The sequence below is a fragment of the Eleutherodactylus coqui genome, chromosome 9 (assembly GCF_035609145.1).
Source record: "Eleutherodactylus coqui strain aEleCoq1 chromosome 9, aEleCoq1.hap1, whole genome shotgun sequence".
Taxonomy (NCBI): Eukaryota; Metazoa; Chordata; class Amphibia; order Anura; family Eleutherodactylidae; genus Eleutherodactylus; species Eleutherodactylus coqui.
Window position 1 is genome coordinate 75,301,001 of NC_089845.1, and position 20,742 is coordinate 75,321,742.

Below are 20,742 nucleotides of genomic sequence, written 5' to 3' on the forward strand. Positions count from 1 at the left end.
TATTAGGGACACCCCCCAGCGGCCCCCCCAGTGCATTAGAGACGCCCCCCCAGTGCATTAGAGACGCCCCCCCCAGTGCAGTAGTGACACCCTCCCAGCGGCCCCCCAGTGCATTAGTGACACCCCACAGTACGCCTCCCGAGACCCACATACTTACCACCTCCTCCTCCTCCTGTAAGCTCAGCTCCTCTTCTGGTCAGCGATGGTCCCGGCATGCATATTAACTTTTTCTTCCCCACTTCTGCCTCAATAGGTAATTCCCAGCAACCTGATTGGTTGTTTGGTGAATCAGCCAAACCAAGCAACCACTCAGGTTGCTGGGAATTGCTGATTGCTGCAGAAGTGGGGAAGAAAGTGTTAATATGCTCCCGGCACACATTCTGACACACACGCTGCTGGACACCGCCCCCTCCCGGCGGAACCAAGTAGTAGGAGACGTCGGGGCAGGGGGGAGGGGGATTCCAGCTGCAGACTGAAGTCAGTGTGTGCCGGGATCAGCGCGGCTACCAGTGCCGTTTGTGAATGCCGGCAGGGGAGCCGCGGCCCCTGCTGGTATTCACAAGTGGTGAGCGGCCGATGTGGCGCGTGCCAGCAGGGAAGGCTCTGCGTGCCGCCTCTGGCACGCGTGTCATAGGTTCGCCACCACTGCCCTAGAGTAACTAAGCCTTTTTTATTTTTTCACAAACCGTTAAAACGCATCACTCTCTGAATCTACTGATAGAAGCCATACACAGAAATTTGTATGCTGTGAGAACAAATTACAGCAGCAGCCCATGAAAGTCACAAGACACATCTGCTCATTAATGGATTAATTACGTGCTGTGCATATAAATATATGGAGGAGGAACAAGCTGCCGTGTGCTTAGTCCCTCACTCTGTCTTTAGCTCTGTCCATTTCACATATGGAGTTCCGAAGTATGTCTCAGCCTAACCATAGATCTCTGGGCCTGAACTCGGGGTCTCCTACGCATGTATGATGCTTCGAGTTCGGGTCTGGAGGCCTACAATGAGGCTGGAACACGTTTTGGAACTCCATGCTTGAAACGGACGGAGCTAAACACTAAGGCTGTTTCCAGTTACTGCCGTCCCTTCCCTGTCTCCAAGCCAATGGAGAAATATTGTGGTCTTTTCCTGGCAATTAAGGCAGTAATATGGGCTGTACATTGTTTTCCAGTGTCCCCTAATAGAAGAGCAGCTTTTATTCAAATTTTTAATTAATTCTATAGCTGAGTTTTTTAAATTGTGTTTTAAGCATTCCGTTGAATGAGAACCTGCCGGAAGAAACCGAGAATGTTACCCAAGAAGATGCAGTCCCAGCGGATGAGTCTCCTACAGACAGCAGCCCAGTTACCTTCACTGTGAAGCTAGAAACCAACTTGGATGATGATCCAGCTTCGGATGAACTGTTTAGTGTCAGCAATCACTCTGACTTTCTTTCACATTGCACTTTGCCTTTGAAGAATTCAGTTGACTCTGTGGAAGCAGAACAGGGTTGTCCTGATGCAGGAGCATCGAATGTTTTAGAATTGCAATCTCAGGAGAGCCCTGTGACTGAGCAAGAGCTATTCAATTCTTTCCATTACTGGAGGACTCCAATTCCTGAAATAGATATAGATCTAGAACTTCGGCATACGCAAGCTGAAGCACACAGCCCAGACAGTAGGCTAGTAGTACAGAAGGTGTCATCCCCTGGCTCCCCTAATATAGCCATGGCTACAAGGAAAGAGCTGGAAGAGATGATTGAAAACCTGGAACCGCACACAGATGATCCTGATGTTAAAGGTAAGCAGTTTGGGCTTTCCTGAATATGAATGCGATTTAATGTCTGGTGTTTCCTTATTTGCAGTTTTGGATTGGTGTTCAGTACGTTGAAATGTTGTATATGTGAGTTGGCGATTTATATAATTTAGGTAGTATATGAAGCTCCGGTATCGATGTTCTGCCTTGGAACAAAGTGTGTATGAAAGATGGCGTTCAGAAGACCTAGAGAATGAAAATCGGGTGAAGTCTTAGTTTTGGCAAACGATGTTGCTGCTTTATTTTGCTTGCATTCATATGCCTATCCATCTTGGGTTTTTAGGGTTTTTGCATGCTATATGAATTATTTACTTATGTTAACTCCTTTCTGAATGAGATATATGGATAATTTTATTATGGGGTATTAAACCACTCGTACTTCTTATATTAAAGTACATCTGTAAAGCCGTATATAACTTTTCAGACAACTTGTCCTTGAGTAGCCTCTGTGTCTCATCAATCTTGTACTATACATGACTTTTGTTTTTTATCACTGCAAATCACGGTTGAAGTGCAGCCCCTCTGCAATCCACTGCTTGTTGTTGGACATTCAGGATGTTTCTCAGGTCTTTCAGTCAGTGTATACACAATCCATGCTTCTCCTAACCTGCTTTGCGAATTATCTTTATGTTGTAGGCATCTAGTTTGCTTTGGCCAAAGCAGCATAATTCTTATTGGGATGATTTTTATTCACTGCTTTACTAGGTCTTGTGTGTTTGCATGATCGTGCATATATACATATCTCTTTAACTGCACGGATTAGGAGAGGTAGAGATCGTGTAAACACTGTGTGAGAGCAGGAAGCTGAGCCTGTGAAGACAGTGCCTTCCCAGCAGCTAATAAAATGTCCCAGTCTACAGAAGCAGAATGCCTAACAACAAGCAGTGGATTGCAGAAAACCTGCTTTGATTTAAAGTGATAAAACCAATACAGTAAAACAGTAAGCAAATAAATTATCCCCCTGATGGCGCTCCCAACTTTCTGCTGATTTTTGTGGGGAAACCTGTGACAGTAAGTGTTCAGCTTCTCTGCATTAACGTTGCAGGAGAAATTCAGCATCACACAGCGCCCAATTAAACTGGGAGGCGTTCTTTGTAGCCGTGCCCAACTCTGGCCGCGAGGCAAGGATCGTGAACAGGAAACCCCCTCTATTCACAGGGTTGTTAGAGTATAAAAAGATGATTTTTAAATGGATTGGCGTGCGCTAAAGGAACAAAAGAATTAGTACTTCACGGTGGTGGTCTCGGCCACATCACTGCTGCGACAATCGTGTGGTGGCCGCTAGGTGGGAATGTATCCTGGACACTGCAGGAATGCAACCATTTCACAAATGTGGTAACGCCAAGTGGTTCAATTTAGCCTATAGCTAGACAGCGACATTGGTTCGCCAGCCAAACCCTGAAGTGTAGCCCTGCGATTTTGCAAACTTTAGACAACTCAGTGTGGTCGCATTGTAACTTGCAAGTTGCTGCAATGTATCAGCCCGCACAAATCCAGCCCTAGCCTTATTCTCAAATCTCCAGGAGGGACTGGAGAAATGCAAGTATCGACTAACAAGGCCATGTCGGGACAGATGACCAGCCCATTCTAATTGGCTCTTTTATGGTGACCTTTTGCCAGACTTTGCTGCAATCAGTAGTATATGATGGTGGTATGTTGTGTGTGGACTCCCCCACTTGTTTGTCACGTTTGAAAGTCATTCCCCTATTCTTGATCGGTAAGGGTACAACCGCTGCATGGCTGTCACAGGCAGTCCTGTTGAAATGGAATGTCAGTGTGAATGTGGGACCTCCAGTGCCCTCACTTCAGGATGTGCTGGAGCCGTATTCTCGGGAGCGGTGGGGGTCAGACCGCCACCGATCTAAAAATGCATCCCTAAGAGCGCCTACCCACTTGCGTTGCCGTTTTTCGTGCGTGAAAAACGCGGCTTTTTCGTGCTTTTTTCGCGGCGTTTTTTTGCAGCCCTCCATTGACAATCATGGGTGCATTAAGAGAAAAATAAGGACACCTATGCAACTGACAGTTCCTATGTGAAAAAAACCCACGAAACGGAAAAAAAACCCCAGATGGACAAGAACACATTCTATACTAATTGCTCTTGAGAAAAAACGCAAAACATCACAGGAAAAAAAATCGCAAGTGGGTAGGCGCCCTTATTCTATGGTTACGGGATAATTTTCTAACATTGCACAAGCCCCCTTTTAAAGAGCTCCATGAAATGTTCCAAAAACTGCTTATATGTAAGTTTGCACATTGATTATTGCATTGTTTTTGTCTTGTTTTTTAGCACAAGTTGATGTCCTCACTGCTGCCCTTAAAGCCTCTAGCTTAGAAACTCAGGAAGATAAAAAATCCTCTCACTTGAATCAGGAGATCATCTACCGCAATGATACAATTGAGACGGGGAGGATAAACTGCAAAATCTCACAAATTGATTCCATTCCTCTGATCAGCGATTCTGTAGAGGTAAGGAAAGGTCTTTCAACAGACTTCATTAAAATGCTTTTGTGAGCTGTAAAGAAACTCTGATAAATGCAGAAAATATGCTGAAACAAAGGCCGCCTGCAGACGGCCGGGTCGGATCCGGCAGCAAGAATTCTGGCCGTGGTACCCGATCCGAGCACCTGCAGAGAGCAGCGCGTACTCACCCGCGCCCCGCAGCTCCGGATCTTTCATGTGCGAGACCCGCACAGAAATGGAACATGCCGTGGTTTGTTTGCCGCGCGAGATTTTGCGCGGCCAAACCGCGGCTGTCTGCGTAGGATTGCGTTTATTAACGCAATCCTATGCAGGCTTCCAGCGGCGGAAATCCCGCTGAGGAATTTCCGCCCGTCTGCAGGCGGCCAAAGGGAACTATATTAGTCAGTTCGATCCAGAGCCGCCGCTCCAGTTGTCCCCAATCTTTGTTTACATGGCTGCAGGGGTCATATGTGTACATAGCACTGTCAAAGACATGTAAACAAAATTCTGCGGGTGATCAAACTGGTGAGTATAACTTCTTCCCCCCTCCCCCCTTTATCTCAGGGGACACCTGTAATTGGTCTTTTATCATTCTTATCGCTCCCTATTTGTTCACTTGCATTATCACTGATTTAAAACTATTGTTAGCTTTTCGTTCCGTCAGCGCTTGGGCAGTCGTTTAACCCCTTGAGTGGCACGCCCGGAAATTTTCCAGGAGGAGCTCCACTGCTCATAGCGACATAGCCCGGAAATCTTCCGGGCTATGTATCACTATGGGAGCTGCAGAGCACAATGCCACAAGCTGTGACAGTGTGCTCTGCCTGCACAGTCCCACAGAGAACAAAGCAAGGGCTTTGAAAAACCAGCAGAAGATATTGCCGATATGCCGGCAATCTCCTGCTTTGTTTACAGGTTGCCATAGAGACCATCGGCTTGTCAGAAGCAAGCCGACTGTCTCTGTGGCAGAGAGAGCTGGTGCTTAGCTGTCAGAGGACAGCCAGACATCAGCTCTTACAGCAGAGATCAGAGAAAACCTCCGATCTCTGCTGTGTTAACCCTTTACATGCGGCAGTCTATGTGACTGCCGCATGTAAAGGGCTGTCACCATCGGACCCCCGGAATGTGATCAGGGGTCCTGATGGGTCCCTGTGGAAGTCCCCTAAAGGGACAAAAAAAAAAAAAAAAAAGTAAAAAACTTATAAAAAAATTAATAAAAACACTTGTCTCCTTTTACTTTGTAAAAAATCAAAAATACAATCACACATGTGGTATCCATGCGTCGTAATGACCCAGAGAAGGAAGTTAATACATTATTTAACCCCTTAATGACATGGCCCCTTTTTCTTTTTTCCCCCATTTCTTTTTTTCCTCCCCCCTGTTTAAAAAATCACAACTTGTCCCGCAAAAAACAAGCCCTTTATATAGCCATGTCAATGGAAAAATGAAAAAGTTATGGCTCTTGAGACGCAACTGCAAAATTAGTTGAAATTCAATGATTAGCCCATTTAAAAAAAAATGCCCTGGTGGGCACAACAGGGTGGTAGGAAACCTGCCACTCAAGGGGTTAAAGGACTGTCGGTCCATGTAAAAGGAGCATGAAGCTACTTTAATACAATAATTTTCGCTCAGATTCCCACAATCCAGCGTGACTCTAAACGACTATTGTACATTGTAAATGCATGCACCAACTGAACGACTGCCCACTTACTGTGAATGGAGACGGGTGGGCTGCAATGATCCCCAGCCCCGCCTTGACTCCAGTCAGTCAGTGACGCTCATTCCGGTATAGGTGTGCGCCCATTTGTTCCATATTCCACAGATATAAACTGTTTATTTTTTTACATATACTAATTTACAAATATTTGTATATAGAGTTTTATAGACCTAGTAATCATGACATTATACAGCCGCATGCTCTGTGACAATCCCATAGTACAATTTCTAATGCTTAAAAAAAACTTTTCTGCTTTGTACTTGGCAGTATAAGGTAATAATAATAATCCTTAACCCATTTAGGACCAGCCACTGTAAATATACGGCGCTTGGTCCCGGGCTAAGCCCAGCCGTCTGTAAAATTATGGTGGGGGTTAAAGCCTCCTGCCTCTGCAATCAATCTGAGGCAGGACGGGTTGTCAGCTGCTAGTGACAACTGATAGCCCGGAGGAGAAGGCAGGAGGAGTTTGTAACCCAATGAGCGCTGTGCACTTGAAAGTGGAAGTGTAACTTTTACAATGGGAGCCTGGGGGTCATGTGACCGCTGGGATTCCCTGCTATAGCAGAGCTCCAGGGTCAAACTAGACCCTGACCATCTCTGCCAGTGACTAATGTCACTACAGGGGTTGTCTTCCCCTGTAATTGGGGCTCCTATGGATGCCCCAGCTACTGTGGAAAAATGTCAAGTGTGTGTGTGTGTGTGTGTGTGTGTGTGTGTGTGTGTGTGTGTGTGTGTGTGTGTGTGTATATATTTTTTTTTAAAGTTAATGTCCCCCAGAGCTCTTAAATTGCGTCATGGGGGACTTAAAAAAAACATAATTACATAAACAAGTAAAACAAAATTAACTATATACATAGGAAAGAAAATAACACAAAGCCAACGCCAACCAAAACCGTCGCTATAAGCGCCCTGTCATCCAAAACCATATATATTCTATCAAAATGTCCCAAACAAAATGAGGAACCCGTTCCCATACTACATATTTTAGTGTAAATTTACTAATTAAAAAGAAAATAACTAGAAATGTTAAAATCTTTATAGCTTTTTACCCCCAATACAACTGAAACGGAAAAAGTGTCAGTGAAAAAGAAATTTTTAAAATCGCCCTATATGTCACGGGGGGAAAACGCAGCAAAACTGATTTTGATGGCTAAAGGAAAAAAAATAGGGCAGTAAAACCACCACATGGGTAAAATCCCTCAAAAGTGTCTGGTCCTTTAAAGGAGATGTCCCGCGCCGAAACGGGTTTTGTTTTTTTTTTAAACCCCCCCCCCCCCGTTCGGCGCGAGACAACCCCGATGCAGGGGTTAAAAAAACCACCCGCACAGCGCTTACCTGAATCCCGGCGGTCCGGCGTCTTCATACTCACCTGCTGAAGATGGCCGCCGGGATCCTCTGTCTTCATGGACCGCAGGGCTTCTGTGCGGTCCATTGCCGATTCCAGCCTCCTGATTGGCTGGAATCGGCACGTGACGGGGCGGAGCTACACGGAGCCCCATAGAGAAGAGGAGAAGACCCGGACTGCGCAAGCGCGGCTAATTTGGCCATCGGAGGGCGAAAATTAGTCGGCACCATGGAGACGAGGACGCCAGCAACGGAGCAGGTAAGTATAAAACTTTTTATAACTTCTGTATGGCTCATAATTAATGCACAATGTACATTACAAAGTGCATTATTATGGCCATACAGAAGTGTATAGACCCACTTGCTGCCTCGGGACAACCCCTTTAAGGTACAAAACAGCTTGGTCCTTAAGGGGTTAAAGGGCAGCCATTTCTAGATGGAGCTCTTCAGTAGGGTCTCTGATAGTGGGTACCCACTAACCCACCTGATCCTATTATGTTTAACCCCTTCCCCCCCCCCCCCAGTCATAGCTGGCATCCCGCTGCAGCAGCGGGGGTGCATCGGAGATGCTATATAGATCGCGGCGTGGGAAGGGTTCACAGAGGGAGCCTTATACCAGCGTCCTGTGTTGCCAGTGCCTGGGATCGCTGTATAAGCTGTCCTGCCATGCCTTATCACAGTGATCACCAGTGCTTTAAGTCTCTCAGAGGGACATAGATGATGTAAAAAAATAAATAAATAAATAAACTAAGAAAAATGTAAAAAAAACACTTTGTGCTTTTCCTCATATTGCCATAAAAAAATTTAAAATGGCACATATTTGGTATTGTCGCATCAATAACGACGTGTACAAAAAGTTGAACATGCTTGTTATTTTGTACAGCAAAAAGCGTAAAAAAACCCGCTAAAAGAGGCAAAATGCAAACTTTTAGCATTTTGCCTCCCAAAAAATGCAATAAAAGTGATCAAAAAAGCCGTATATTCCCCAAAATGGTACCAATAAACACTACAGCTCGTCTCGCAAAAAATAAGCCCTCATAGAGCTCCATACATTGAAAAATAAAAAAGTTACAGGAATTTGAATGTAGCGATATAGAAAAAAAAAATTCTAAAAAATGGGTTTTTATTGAAGAAAAGTGGAAAAACCTAAAAAAAAATAAGAATTTAGGTATCGTTGTAATTGTACCGACCCGCAGAAAAAATGTCTCATTTATGCTGCATGATTAACGCTGCAAAAAAAAATCTATGGCAGAATTGATAAGTTTTCTCTCCCTGTTATCATTTTAAAAAAAAGTTTTACAATATAGTCTACGTACCCAAAAATTCACCATCAAAAACTACAGTTCGCCACACAAAAAACAGGCCCTTATGCGGCCTTGTCGACGGAAAAGTAAAAAAGTTATGGCTTTTGATAAATAGAGAAGAAAATCCGCCAAAAATCATTGCGTCCTTAAGCCCAAAATAGGCAATGTCTTTAAGGGGTTAAAGTGTGCAAACCACTCTGGGGGTTATTTCCAAATTGCTGAGTGCAGAGATAAATTAATTTTGTTTCCTATCCCCTCCTCCAAAACGGATTTGATGACCAACTACAGTGCATGCAGTCCACCCTGCGCTATATCCACAATGATTCAGACTTGAGCACTAGTAGCGGATATAGCCCCGAAGAGGAAAAGAAGTCCAAAGTGCAGGTGTGTAAAAAGGAGCCTTTTGTGCATTCTTAATATCGGAATCCTAAATGTTTTTTACTATGATTACTTTATGTTCCTAGGATGTTGTACCTCAGGCCTTATTGGATCAGTACCTATCAATGACTGACCCATCCCGTGCCCAGACTGTTGACACCGAGATTGCCAAGCATTGTGCCTATAGCATTCCAGGAGTGGCTCTCACGCTAGGTAGACAGAACTGGCACTGTCTCCGGGACACGTATGAGACACTAGCAGCAGACATGCAGGTAGGTAGACCTTTTCTATTGGTGCTAGGCTTTGAAAGCACCATGAAAAATCTTTGTTCGTGTTCTTGATTCTGATGTTTTTGGTGTTTTCTCTCTCTTCAGTGGAAAGTACGGAGGACGTTGGCCTTTTCCATCCATGAACTAGCGTTAATACTTGGCGATTCCCTTACTGCTGCAGACTTGCTGCCAATCTTCAATGGGTTTCTAAAGGACCTTGATGAAGTCAGGATAGGTGTCCTAAAACATCTCTATGACTTTTTAAAAGTGAGTGTTGATTATACTTCAGCTCTAACTTATTTATATATAATCTTAGTTTTTTTGTTTGTTAACCCTTTAAGGACAAGCACAACCCCGCCCCACCCCCTTTTTCAGTTCTACTGCCTCACTTTCAAAATATCCTAACTTTTATTTATTTTTTTTTTAATTTCTCCATAGCTGTCTGAGCGCTTACTTTTTAAGGGCAAGTTACATTGTTCAGTGGTACTGAAAAACATTTAAAAAAAATTTCAAGTGGAGTGACATAGAGAAAGATGAAATTCCACCTTTTGGGGGGGGCATACACACTGTGGCAAAAGTGACGTGATTTTATTATGAGTCAGTACGATTACTACGATACTGAATTTATAGTGATTTTTTTTTTGTTTTTCTTTTTGGAGTCCATACAACTTTTATTTTTTTTATTTTTTTTTTTAACTTTTCCTAATAAAACCTTTTTTACCCTCATATTTTCACTTTTTATTTTTTTTAAGTCCTCATAGTGGACTTGGAACTGATCACTTGATTGCACTTGCACGATCATGTAGTAGGATAGTTTTATATTGTACTGCCTTCTGTAGGGCGCTCTATCAAGCCACGCCCCAACATGGCTTGATAGGCAACCAGCCATGTCCTCAATGGGGGCCTTCCAGACGATCTAAGTGCTGCAGAATATGTTGGCGCTATACAAATAAAGATTGTGGTTATTGTTGTTGTTTCATCAGGGGGAGGGGGTGGCGGCTTTCAGAACTCCACAAAACTGATCAGGGATTTAAGTGCTGCTACCAAAACTGACAGTGACATTTTATAGGCTTAGCTGTTGCAATCTAGTGTTAACACGGATTACGGCTGTTGCTGGCGAGTGTCAGCTGTGAGAAGCGGCACGCGCATTGTGAGGAGCGGGATCGGCCCTCTATCCCTTTCCATACAACCCCTGGACGCACATTATGTAACTGTATGTCTTATGTCATTAAGGGGTTAAAAATGCAATAATTCTAAAAAAGAAAATAATTGTCTGTACTATGTATTAGAATAAGCGTGCAGTATCACAAAGACACAAATCACAGCATCAAGATGTTGTAGTTGTAAGATGTAGGGTCGTTAGCCCACATATGCTTGAAATGGGATGTAGAAGGAGAGAAACTGTATAAAGATAACGGAGTAGCATGTAATACACCTTCAGTTAACAGTAGGAATTGGAATTTGTTTTTCAGATACTGGTATTTCTAAATTACATTCACAAAGGTATGCTTTTTTTTGTATTTCAGCTTCTTCAGCCTGACAAAAGACAAGAATACCTTTATCAACTGCAAGAATTCTTGGTGACCGATAACTGTCGTAACTGGCGTTTCAGGGCGGAGTTAGCAGAGTACGTGCCTCCATGGTTTTCAAGTATCCAACGTAGGGCGAATATTTTCAGCAGAGTATCCATCACTACAGATGAGCGAGCGTACTCGCTAAGGAAAACTACTTAGTTGCTCACTCCTGCAACTCACCGCTCTCCCCCGCCGGCACCCGAATCTTTAGAGACGAGCGGGCAGGTACTCGCATAAGGCACTACTCGCTCGAGTAGTTTGCCTTAGCGAGTACGCTCGCTCATCTCTATCCATCATGTTAAGTTCACAGCGTTCCTATAGCGGGTTCCTCTGCTTAGCCTTTGCCATCTATAGTTTGCTGATGTAATTAGTAGAACCCCCTTCCACACAGCTCGTTTCAGCCTTACTGACACAACCTTATTTTTCACACCTGTCATGTAGCTTTTATTTGGGAATATTGGCAATACTATCACCGGTATTAACATATTGTGCTGGGTTCACACCAGCACTTCTAGGTTTTGTTGATCAGCTCCATCCTAGGAATAGTAAAAATATAAGTGCCAGACCCAAATGGTACCCAATGCACCCCATTCATTATAATGGGGTCCTTATTAGTGTTGCTTATCTTGATCGCCCTCGTGATAAAATTAGTCCCGATTTTTCTCAAAAGATTTTTGGCAAAAATCACAGGAAAATCAAATTTCTCATACCGCCTGATCTAAAAAATAACGTACAGCTAATTCGCAGCAAGGACGTCTTGCTGATGTCACCAAATGTGTCTTCCATTTTGCATATGGGCAGCAGATCATTGGACGCCTACATCACATGTCCTAGCCATCTATATATCATAGGCACAGTGTATCCAGTGGCCAGTTGAGCACGGACAGAGAAGCCGCATCACGTTTATATGCCTGTAGAACACATGGTCTGTTAATGGGACAGATATTCTACAGAGGATATATTGCTGCTGGTGTGAAAGCTTGTATACCAGCAGAGAACTTATACAGGGTTCTATTGGAGGGAGCAGAGAAAGAAGCTGCATCACATTTACATGCCTATATGAAATGTGGTCTGTAGATTGGACGATGGGATATTTCTTCTGCAGTCAATGTATATAGCAGCGAAGCAGACAGAAAAAATACAATTTGGTGTGGGGAATATTGCAGTTGTCCATTTGTGGCCTCAGTCATTCAAAGTCAGCAGTCCGGCCACTACATGTTTGCAGACCATACGCAGCTAGCAGTGGGGTGAGGGGAATTCAATTATACTACGCCAAGCAGGGACAGTTCACAAAGATACAAGCTATACTCTGTGGCCTTCTGTTCCTCCCAGGGATTGCAGCCTATTTAATTGGCAGCGTATTTTTTTTATTTTTTTTTGTTATTGTAAAGCAAGAAGAAAACCAAATTGGAAAACGCCAAATGCACACAGTGCGTGTCAGCAGCCTCAGATGTCATTCAAAGTTGCCAGTCTGGCCATTACTAATTATCTGCAGGCCATATGCAGCTAGAAGTGATCTATTTTTTTTTTTGGGGGGGGGGGGGGGGGTATGCAAACTACAAAGCTAGCTGATAAGTTACATAAAACTACACTTAAGATTAAAAAATACTATATAAAATGAAGCAATTCCCTTCAATAACGTGTTTTTTTTGCTTTTACATTTTGGGCCTTTACAAATGCAGAGATGACAATTATATGTGGTGGTCTTTTTGGTTTTTCCCCATCACTTTCCATTTTTGTTCTGGGGTACATACAACTTGTTAATCACTTTTTCATTGCTCTCTTTTTGTAAGGCCTCCTTCCCACGAACGGATTTACGCCGCGTAAATTCACGGCAAAAATCCGCTGCGTGGCCCCCTGCTATTAGGTTCTATTGAACCTAATAGCACAATGCACACGATGCGTAATTCCACCGCGGAATTACGCACCGCGATTTTTCCCGTCCTCACCCGCAGCATGCTCTATTTGCCGCGGGTGTACGCGCTGACAGCTTCCATTGCAGTCAATGGAAGCCGTCCGTTCACGCTATCTCCCGCTGTAACCAGCGGGAGATAGCGTGAAAAAACGCTTCCCCACCTACCGCCGCAGCGGTGGGCGTGTCACACGACGCGACGGCGGTGGGCGGGGAAGCGTTTTCACGCTATCTCCCGCAGGTAAGTATAGGGGCTCTGGGGGGCGCCATGACGGGCTTCACTGCGTAATATTACGCGGCGGAGCCCGTCACGCTCGTGGGAAGGAGGCCTTAGTCTGACTGAAGAGAAACGTCAATTTTGGCATTGTTTTATTAGCCACTCGCCATGTTGGATAAATAGCATGACTGTTCTCTGCGTTGATTACAATTACAGCTTGACCGAAATTTATACAGCGCTTTTGTTTTGCTTTTACTATTTTTGCAGAATACACTGTTTCACCAGGCCTAAAACTATCATGTTTACTGTCAGTTGTCATGGACGCAGTGATGAGATAGATGTAGACGGATCTGTATATAGCAATATAATCCTTTTTTTTTTTTTTCCTTTCACTTTAGTCCCATTATGACGGGACTTCACTGTCTGATTGCTTTTATAATGCATTTCAATTCAGTATTGTAATGTAGTGCATTATGCCATTTTTATTTAGCACATGCATCTTATTATACCCTGCCTCTGGTATGTCGTCATAAGCTTCAATTATGGCAGACCTGGAGGCTGTTATTGGGCTTGTTTGCCATAGCAACCCATCACTACCCCACAATCGCATCAACAGGGATATATTGGGAGTTCTACAAACTACTTAAATGTCGCTGTCTCTATGGAGCGCACCACATAACGGTCAGGATGAGTGGGGTTTTTTTCCCCTCCAACCCAGGCCATTGCAGCAGACCCCCGTCTGTCCATCAAATACATTTGACGTACAAGTACGATATCATGCGGGGACCACTTGCTGCTCATAATGCACATGTATGTCAGTAAGGGGGTGAATGGTTTTTACCATACAATATTGAAGTCCTTTAAAGGAGTAGCCCAGGATAAGAAAAAATATAGATGGGTATACAGATATCTCTATGTACCTATCCAGGTTTCTTCACTATTGTTTGCAGGTTGCAGTCAGCCTGAACTGTCTCTTAAAGACTGCTGCTGCAGCCAGTGGCAGCACTCGGCAATCACCACCGAGCTCTGACATTGGCTGCAGCGGCAGGTTTATGGGACGACACAGGCTGTCTGCAGCCTGTGCACCAAACTGCACAGAAAAGATCCACAGCTGCAGCGGGGGACTTGCGAGGACAGTATGAGCACTTTGCTCTTTATTATATTTACATATAAGGAGACCTGTTTGGTTAAAAAAAAATTTAAACTTTCCTCTGACAGCCCCTTTCTTAAATAACTGTGTGCACCACTATGTGACCGATACACACTTGACAGCTGTTATAATAATTTTAGCCCAGTGATTGTGTTCATCATATGCTTTATTAATATATTCCAACCATGTGAAGCAGTGGTCTTTGGGTGTGGTGGATGTAGTTTATATGCCATGAGCTGTAGTTCTCCCACACACGAAGAGCCAGCAGTTGGGTACTACAGCTGTAGTAGATGGTTTGTATTGTTTAATTCTGTTGCATTAATTTGAGTTTGTTTTTTTTTCCTGATCTTTCCAGGCAGTTGATTCTTCTACTTGAACTATACAGCGCCAGGGATGTTTATGACTATTTGCTACCAATTGCTTTAACTCTTTGTGGGGACAAGGTGTCGTCTGTCCGCTGGTTATCATATAAACTGGTGAGTGTCCTTTCTGCCCAGCCATCACTTAACCTTTTACATTTTATCTATTGTACCTGAAGCAGCAATAATTTTCCCAATAGTATAAGCAATGAGTCTCTTCAGTCGGTAATAAATACTTGCTATTTAGTCTGCTTCAATAAAACTGGCCAAGGTATGTGTTTGGGGAGGGAGCGCAAAAGCTGGCAAAAACACTGGCGTGTTGAAGACTGCCACACAAATTAGTTGTGTATTGGCCAAGCTCCAACATTTTGGCGTTATTGGGCAACTATTGAATTTGTATGGTGTCCCCCTGAGAAGGATTGGGTTGTTGGAATTCAGCATGCCAGATCCTTTCTGCTATCTGAGAAATAAAGCCCTGCCAGAGAAGTCTAGGAGCATCCTTTTTCCCTTTTCAGAGTACAGACCTGCTCAGCCAAGTGTGCATGGGTGGATCGGGAGATCTGTTGGCCAAGTGAGCGTCAGGCCAACAGGTACTTCTCATGTATGATCAGCTTAATGCTCTTCTTCCGGAACGTATTTAAATGTTTTACATTTATTTTAATAACGTAAGAATCCCTAATCACCAGTGAATCGATGGCTTTTCTTTATTTTAAATGTTACGCCTTTTGCAGGTTAGCGAGATGGTTAAGAAGTTATACTTGGCTCCTTCTCCAACTTTGGCCCTGGAGCTCATGAATAAGCTTGTGGAGCAGTTTTGCAAGAGCCCAAAATGGTCAGGACGACAAACCTATGTGTTCATATGCCAGGTTGGTTATCTATATTCTCATATACTACATATACCATTGCGTTTAGTTGGCAACATAACTAGCTTAATACAAGACACGCTTCTCTCTCCTTTTACATAGTGCATAGCACAGCTTGTTTTGGTGTTTTATTTGATACTTGTCATGCAATTATTTGTCAATAACTGAACTGCAGAGGCGTCTCAGAGAATTTGATTTTCCTGCTTGGTAACTGCTTTATAGAAGCTAACCAGGAAGCGCCGCCAGGAATAGTCCTGGGTAGGAGCGGAAGCTTTGCACTGGCCCCTATGCAGTGGACGGCGCTCATAATTGCAAGCACAGCAGCTTTCGTTAAAATCGATGGGAGCTGCGCCTGCAATTGCAGCTCCCATTTATTTCAATGGGAGTATGCTTGGCAGATTGTACGCTTGTAGCTGTAGAAACGTCTGCAACATGTTTCCTTCATTTGGGTTTTTTGGGTAGCAGGCACGTTAATTTCTACAAGCTCCCTTACAGTTAATTAAGACAGTCGCTGAAACTTTGGCAACAAAACTGCCATGCACAATATACCCTTCCATTTTAGTAATACAATCTGTTCAAATGGCAGGGTATCTACAACAACCCTATGCTATCCTTTTTTTAATAAACTTTTATGTTTCTATAAATACTAGATGACACTTCTTCAGCATGTATAATCATGGCAGAATTGGCTGCAGTGTGTGCCTTATGCCATATAATAGGTGGTTTATTATATACCATTGGTCTAAAAATCATCCAATGCCCATACCTAAATTCAGGTCCCAAGTATCTGTCGTATGTACATGATAGAGGCTTTCCTGATGGGACAAGTTATTACACATATAAGTGAGCAAGGCTGCTGATTATACATAGCCACGATGAGTCTACAAGAGATGCACTTAGCATGTAAGCCCCAAACAGATTTACTGTCCATTACAGCTGAACAGATTCTGATAGTATTTGTGGCCTTGTTATGACCAAGTTGGATATAGGCAGATGAGGCACTTGTGATCCAGGTAAATCTCAACTTATATTTTTTATGTTCATGTAAATTGTCATAATGTTTCCTTTTGTTTGCCTTAACAGGCTCTCATTGAAGATGATTGTCTTCCTATGGAACAATTTGCTATGCATTTAATGCCTCATCTACTGCAGCTTGCCTCTGATAGAGTACCAAATGTCAGAGTCCTTCTTGCAAAGACCTTAAAGCAAACGCTGTTGGAGAAAGGTGGGCTAAGACCTTAATAGGATTTATTGGCAAAGGGCAATTATGCATATGAGTTTACATTATGGTGCAGCCTTTTTAGTGGTGTCCAATGCATTTGTGAACTAGTTTTTTATTGCAAACGTCTGAAAATATAAGCTTCAGCATAAGTGCATACATTGGGCAAAAATTGAAATTTGGACTTTGGTTCCTGTGCTTAGTGAAGAGGAAGGGAGACACACAGTTAACTAAGTGAACTTGTATATATTTTATGTTTAAAAATATTTTTTCCAAGCATTGCAATTAGCACATGGACTCCGTTAAATTGCAAAAAGAGTATACTTCGTTTCCATGAGCTCATGGCATGTCTCCATCAGCTATACCGAAAACAAAAAAAACCAAAAGACATAGACTAATAATAAAACAAATACACCTTTAGACAAAGACAAAAGACATTACTAGGGGACACAGTAACACAAGGAGGGCAATTTACGGGAGGCAGGGGTAGTCAGGGTGATTGGGCGGTCACCAGAGAGAGTGGCAACCCATTCCAACGGTTCTTGCGAGTCAAAACTTACAGCCGACCAGACTCCACCCAGGTCCTAAATTTCTCTGTAGACGGGAAAGCGATCTAGGTCTGCCACGTACTGTATATCTCCTCATGAGCAACGTATATATATTTTTATGGCTTTCGTATATAGTGTTCCAGAGAAAATACACTGAGCTTTATAAGCAGCCCTGCAGTAATGGTGCAGAAATGTCTCAGCGCTCCTGCTTTTAGCTTTTCTTGGCACTCTTATTGTAAATTACAATGTCTGTCTCTGTTTACATCTGTGCTCAAGGGTTCTATTTCTCTGTTCTTTCATGGGAGCAGAAAAATAGAGTTCCTGCTGGGAACAGATCTGTCCTATGATGGAGCTAGACCAACCTCATTGACTGTAATGGACTACGTCCGGCTTCTGTCCTGCCCTGCGCTATTTCATTCTTGATCTTGTTGTGGTACCATATTGGAGGCTCTACATGTTTACATCGCTTCTGTAGTGGCCTGGAAATTGAAACCTAGTACTGTTTAGTTATGGGGACCGGTAATATAATAACCGGCCCTAGGGGTTTAATCTGAGTCAGTTTACACGAGATGCAGGTAACCTAGCAACCAGTTAGGACGTTTTTATCTAGCTGCACAAGATAAAAAAAATGCATAGAGACTCAGATGAGGTAGGTAGCCTAGCAACCAGATAGATTGTGATTGGCTGCAGACAAACTGGTCAGGTGACATGATAAATAGCTGGACAATGGTCGCAGGAGCCAGACAGTGAGACGCACCAGGCAAAGAAAGTGCCAGAGAGTAGAGGCAGAATAAGTTTAAGCAATAAGTAAAGAGAGGTGCCAGGCAGAGGAGCGCCAGGCAGAGAGAAAGCGCCAGAAAAAAGAAGCACCCAGCAGGAGAAAAAGTGCCAGGCAGGAGAGGGAAGTGAAAAGAGAGAACCTTCATGACACAGAGAAACAAGAGAGAAATCCTGAGAAACCGTGAGTAACTGAGGAGAGACAGCTTTGACAGTGAATAAAAAAATAAAATAAAAGGAAGATCAAGAAATGAAGAGCTATAAATACAAAGAAGGATAGAGAGAAGGAATCCAGAGTAAGCTCCCAGTGTATGGATGAGTTAGTCACAGTTTGTGTATCAGTTATTATGCACTGAATGTGATGACGTAAACGACCTCATCTCACTGCCTTATTTAGTAACATCGTGGTTACAACAGTTTAAGCAAAATATCTGGCTCTGTGTATTATTCCACACCTCACCACTCACAACTACAAATTGTGTCCGAACAAAACAAATCACAATTAATTGCCAGACACAAATAATATTAGCGCTCACCATAGCGCTTTGTGGCGGCACGACACTTCTAACGTAGATGGAAACAGAGCATCAAGTTTTTAGATTTCTAATTGGGATGCTGTAGGCTGCTCCACCATGTTGTCTCTTTTTTTTTTTTTTTATATGTACTTTTAGTTTTTGGTATATTCTTAGTAAACTCTTTTGTAATGCATGCTGTTTTTTTCTGTCTTCAGAGTACTTCTTAACCTCTGCCAACTCTCACCAAGAAGCCGTGGAGCAGACGATTGTGGCTTTACAGATGGATTATGATAATGATGTCAAATATTTTGCCAGTATACACCCTGCTAGCACCAAACTTGCAGATGATGCAATGAGCACTGCTTCTTCCACCTACTAATAGGCATTCATTTTTTTAGGAAAGGACAGCTTGAACTCGAACCCAAGATCACGTTATTGGCCTTTCGTGTCTTGTTATTCCTACTCTACTTTTAGGAGGGAAAAGTAACTCTCAGAGGATTGCCACCAAAGCCTTAAATCTTCTGTCTTCCTGAGATGTCAAGAAACTTGAACTGACTTATGAGTAACTTTATATCTGTGAGGACATAAAGCTCTGCTCTTAGGTTGTCAGCATTCAGAAGGTTCACTTCCTTAGTCTTTCACTGCTGGAGCTGGTACTAAAGTGCTTGCATATTCGTACTGTGCCATAAGATGCCATTCAATGGAAGAACATGTTATGAATGGGTACTAATGTGGCTTGCCATATGCAATAGCACTATTATGTATCTATGGGCCATAACTTGCAGTGACGTCTACTAATCAGTCTGTTCCAAATCATTGTAGAGAATTTCCAGTATTAGGGGGTAAATGGGGTTTTTAATAAGTGTATCCCCCATCACTTTCTTAATGTGTGAATAGTTTCCTTATTGGGATGTGTGTTTAACTGAGAAATAAAGGGGTTATACCCTTTTTTTTTCTTAAGGGCTCAGTGCTAACACTACATTAGATAACTGATTTTAATCCTTAAATGCAGCATATTGCTGTACTTATAGGCAGGCAACATTGCTGTTAAGTACCTCTGTTCTAAATTGTTTTCATGCTGGTCATGACCTGAAGGATATGTGTTGATTCATGTGCTTCAAGTCAAGTTTTCTTTTCTTTTTTTTTTTTTTTAACTTGATCATGATCAGCTGAGGTGCATCACTATTGGTCTTCATATAAATGTACATATCTGTTGTACTCCCTGGAGTACTGCAGTCTTTAATAAGGCTGTTTAAAGCTCAATTGTAATACAAGTTTATCTGCTTGTCTGAATAAAAATTTATTAATTTCAATACAGTCTTCCTTCCTCACTTCTGTTAACTTTACTCTGTTCTAGATTTCCCTGTTCTCATTGAAATCAACAAAATTTACCCCTCTAGACAGGAAACCTGGGAAAATATAAGCTGGACATCACCACACCCTTCAGTCCAGGGCTCCTGTCCAGAGATAGAGGTGAGTCCTGAGATTCAATGTCCTCCATAGTAGGTTTGCACAGAAGGCTCTCTGGACAGCATACATCTCCTCATGGGAGCAGCTGTAAGTCTAGTGAGGGCTGCTTCTGGTGCTCCTCCGGCTTCCCAGTATGTTGTTGCTGCGGCTGAGCACCGTTGAAGCCAGGAAAATAGATTAACGGCGGGGAGGTGTTTCCATGTGACAGGAAGATTCAGGAAGCTGCATATCATGTGATGTGACAGTTTGTCATCACTTCCACTGGTGCTTCAAGTGCTTCCAAGTCAGTGCTTCAGGAAGCTGAAGGGGCCTGTGGGACATAGAACCCATCATCCCCTAAATTCAGAGCTGCACCAGCTAGCTTTGCAGCGTCCATCACTCCCCAGCCCTCCAATGTGTCAGAATATGGGGAGAGTGGAGGATGCACTGACAAAGATGTTCCTGAACAGCCTAGCCTGGTTCCTGTGGTGTGATGGGGGATAAGAGGATCCTTATGGGGAAGATTGTATTGTAATGGGTTTTCCTTGCTTTTTTTTTTTTCTTCATGAATAGGCCACTAGGGAAGACGGGTAGGAAAAGCCACCTCCAAGACTAAAAAAAAATTACCATCTGCTTATGCTAAATCAGTTTGCTCCTCATGTACAAGGGGGGTGCTGATAAGGATTGAGCTTTACCCAGAAAAAAATGTGCTAGGAAGCTGTAAATAGCAGGGTGTACTTGATTTTTGCATCATTGAATATAGACAAATAGACAACTATGGGTTGTCGGGGCGGAGCCAAGCCGGGGATGTGAGCAGACGTGTGGAACTGGAGCTCTGCTAACAAGGTCTAACAGGACATGGACCTGCTGAGGTTGACCAATGAACGAAGGGA

The 20,742-nt window shown here is 43.2% G+C and overlaps 1 protein-coding gene across 4 annotated transcripts in view; it reads left to right on the forward strand.

Annotated features, from left to right (window-relative positions):
• PPP4R1 (protein phosphatase 4 regulatory subunit 1) overlaps positions 1–19,713 on the forward strand; it is a 35,711-nt gene extending 15,998 nt beyond the window's left edge. For all 4 annotated transcript variants that reach the window (XM_066579546.1, XM_066579548.1, XM_066579547.1 and 1 more), the window contains exons 11-20: positions 1,253–1,782; positions 4,085–4,263; positions 8,908–9,003; positions 9,084–9,269; positions 9,372–9,533; positions 10,793–10,893; positions 14,475–14,595; positions 15,210–15,344; positions 16,425–16,566; positions 18,616–19,713. In XM_066579546.1, coding sequence (XP_066435643.1) covers positions 1,253–1,782; positions 4,085–4,263; positions 8,908–9,003; positions 9,084–9,269; positions 9,372–9,533; positions 10,793–10,893; positions 14,475–14,595; positions 15,210–15,344; positions 16,425–16,566; positions 18,616–18,779 — 1,816 coding nt within the window. In that variant the 3' untranslated portion in view covers positions 18,780–19,713. The remainder of the gene's footprint in view (positions 1–1,252; positions 1,783–4,084; positions 4,264–8,907; positions 9,004–9,083; positions 9,270–9,371; positions 9,534–10,792; positions 10,894–14,474; positions 14,596–15,209; positions 15,345–16,424; positions 16,567–18,615) is intronic.
• Positions 19,714–20,742: the final 1,029 nt, after the last annotated feature.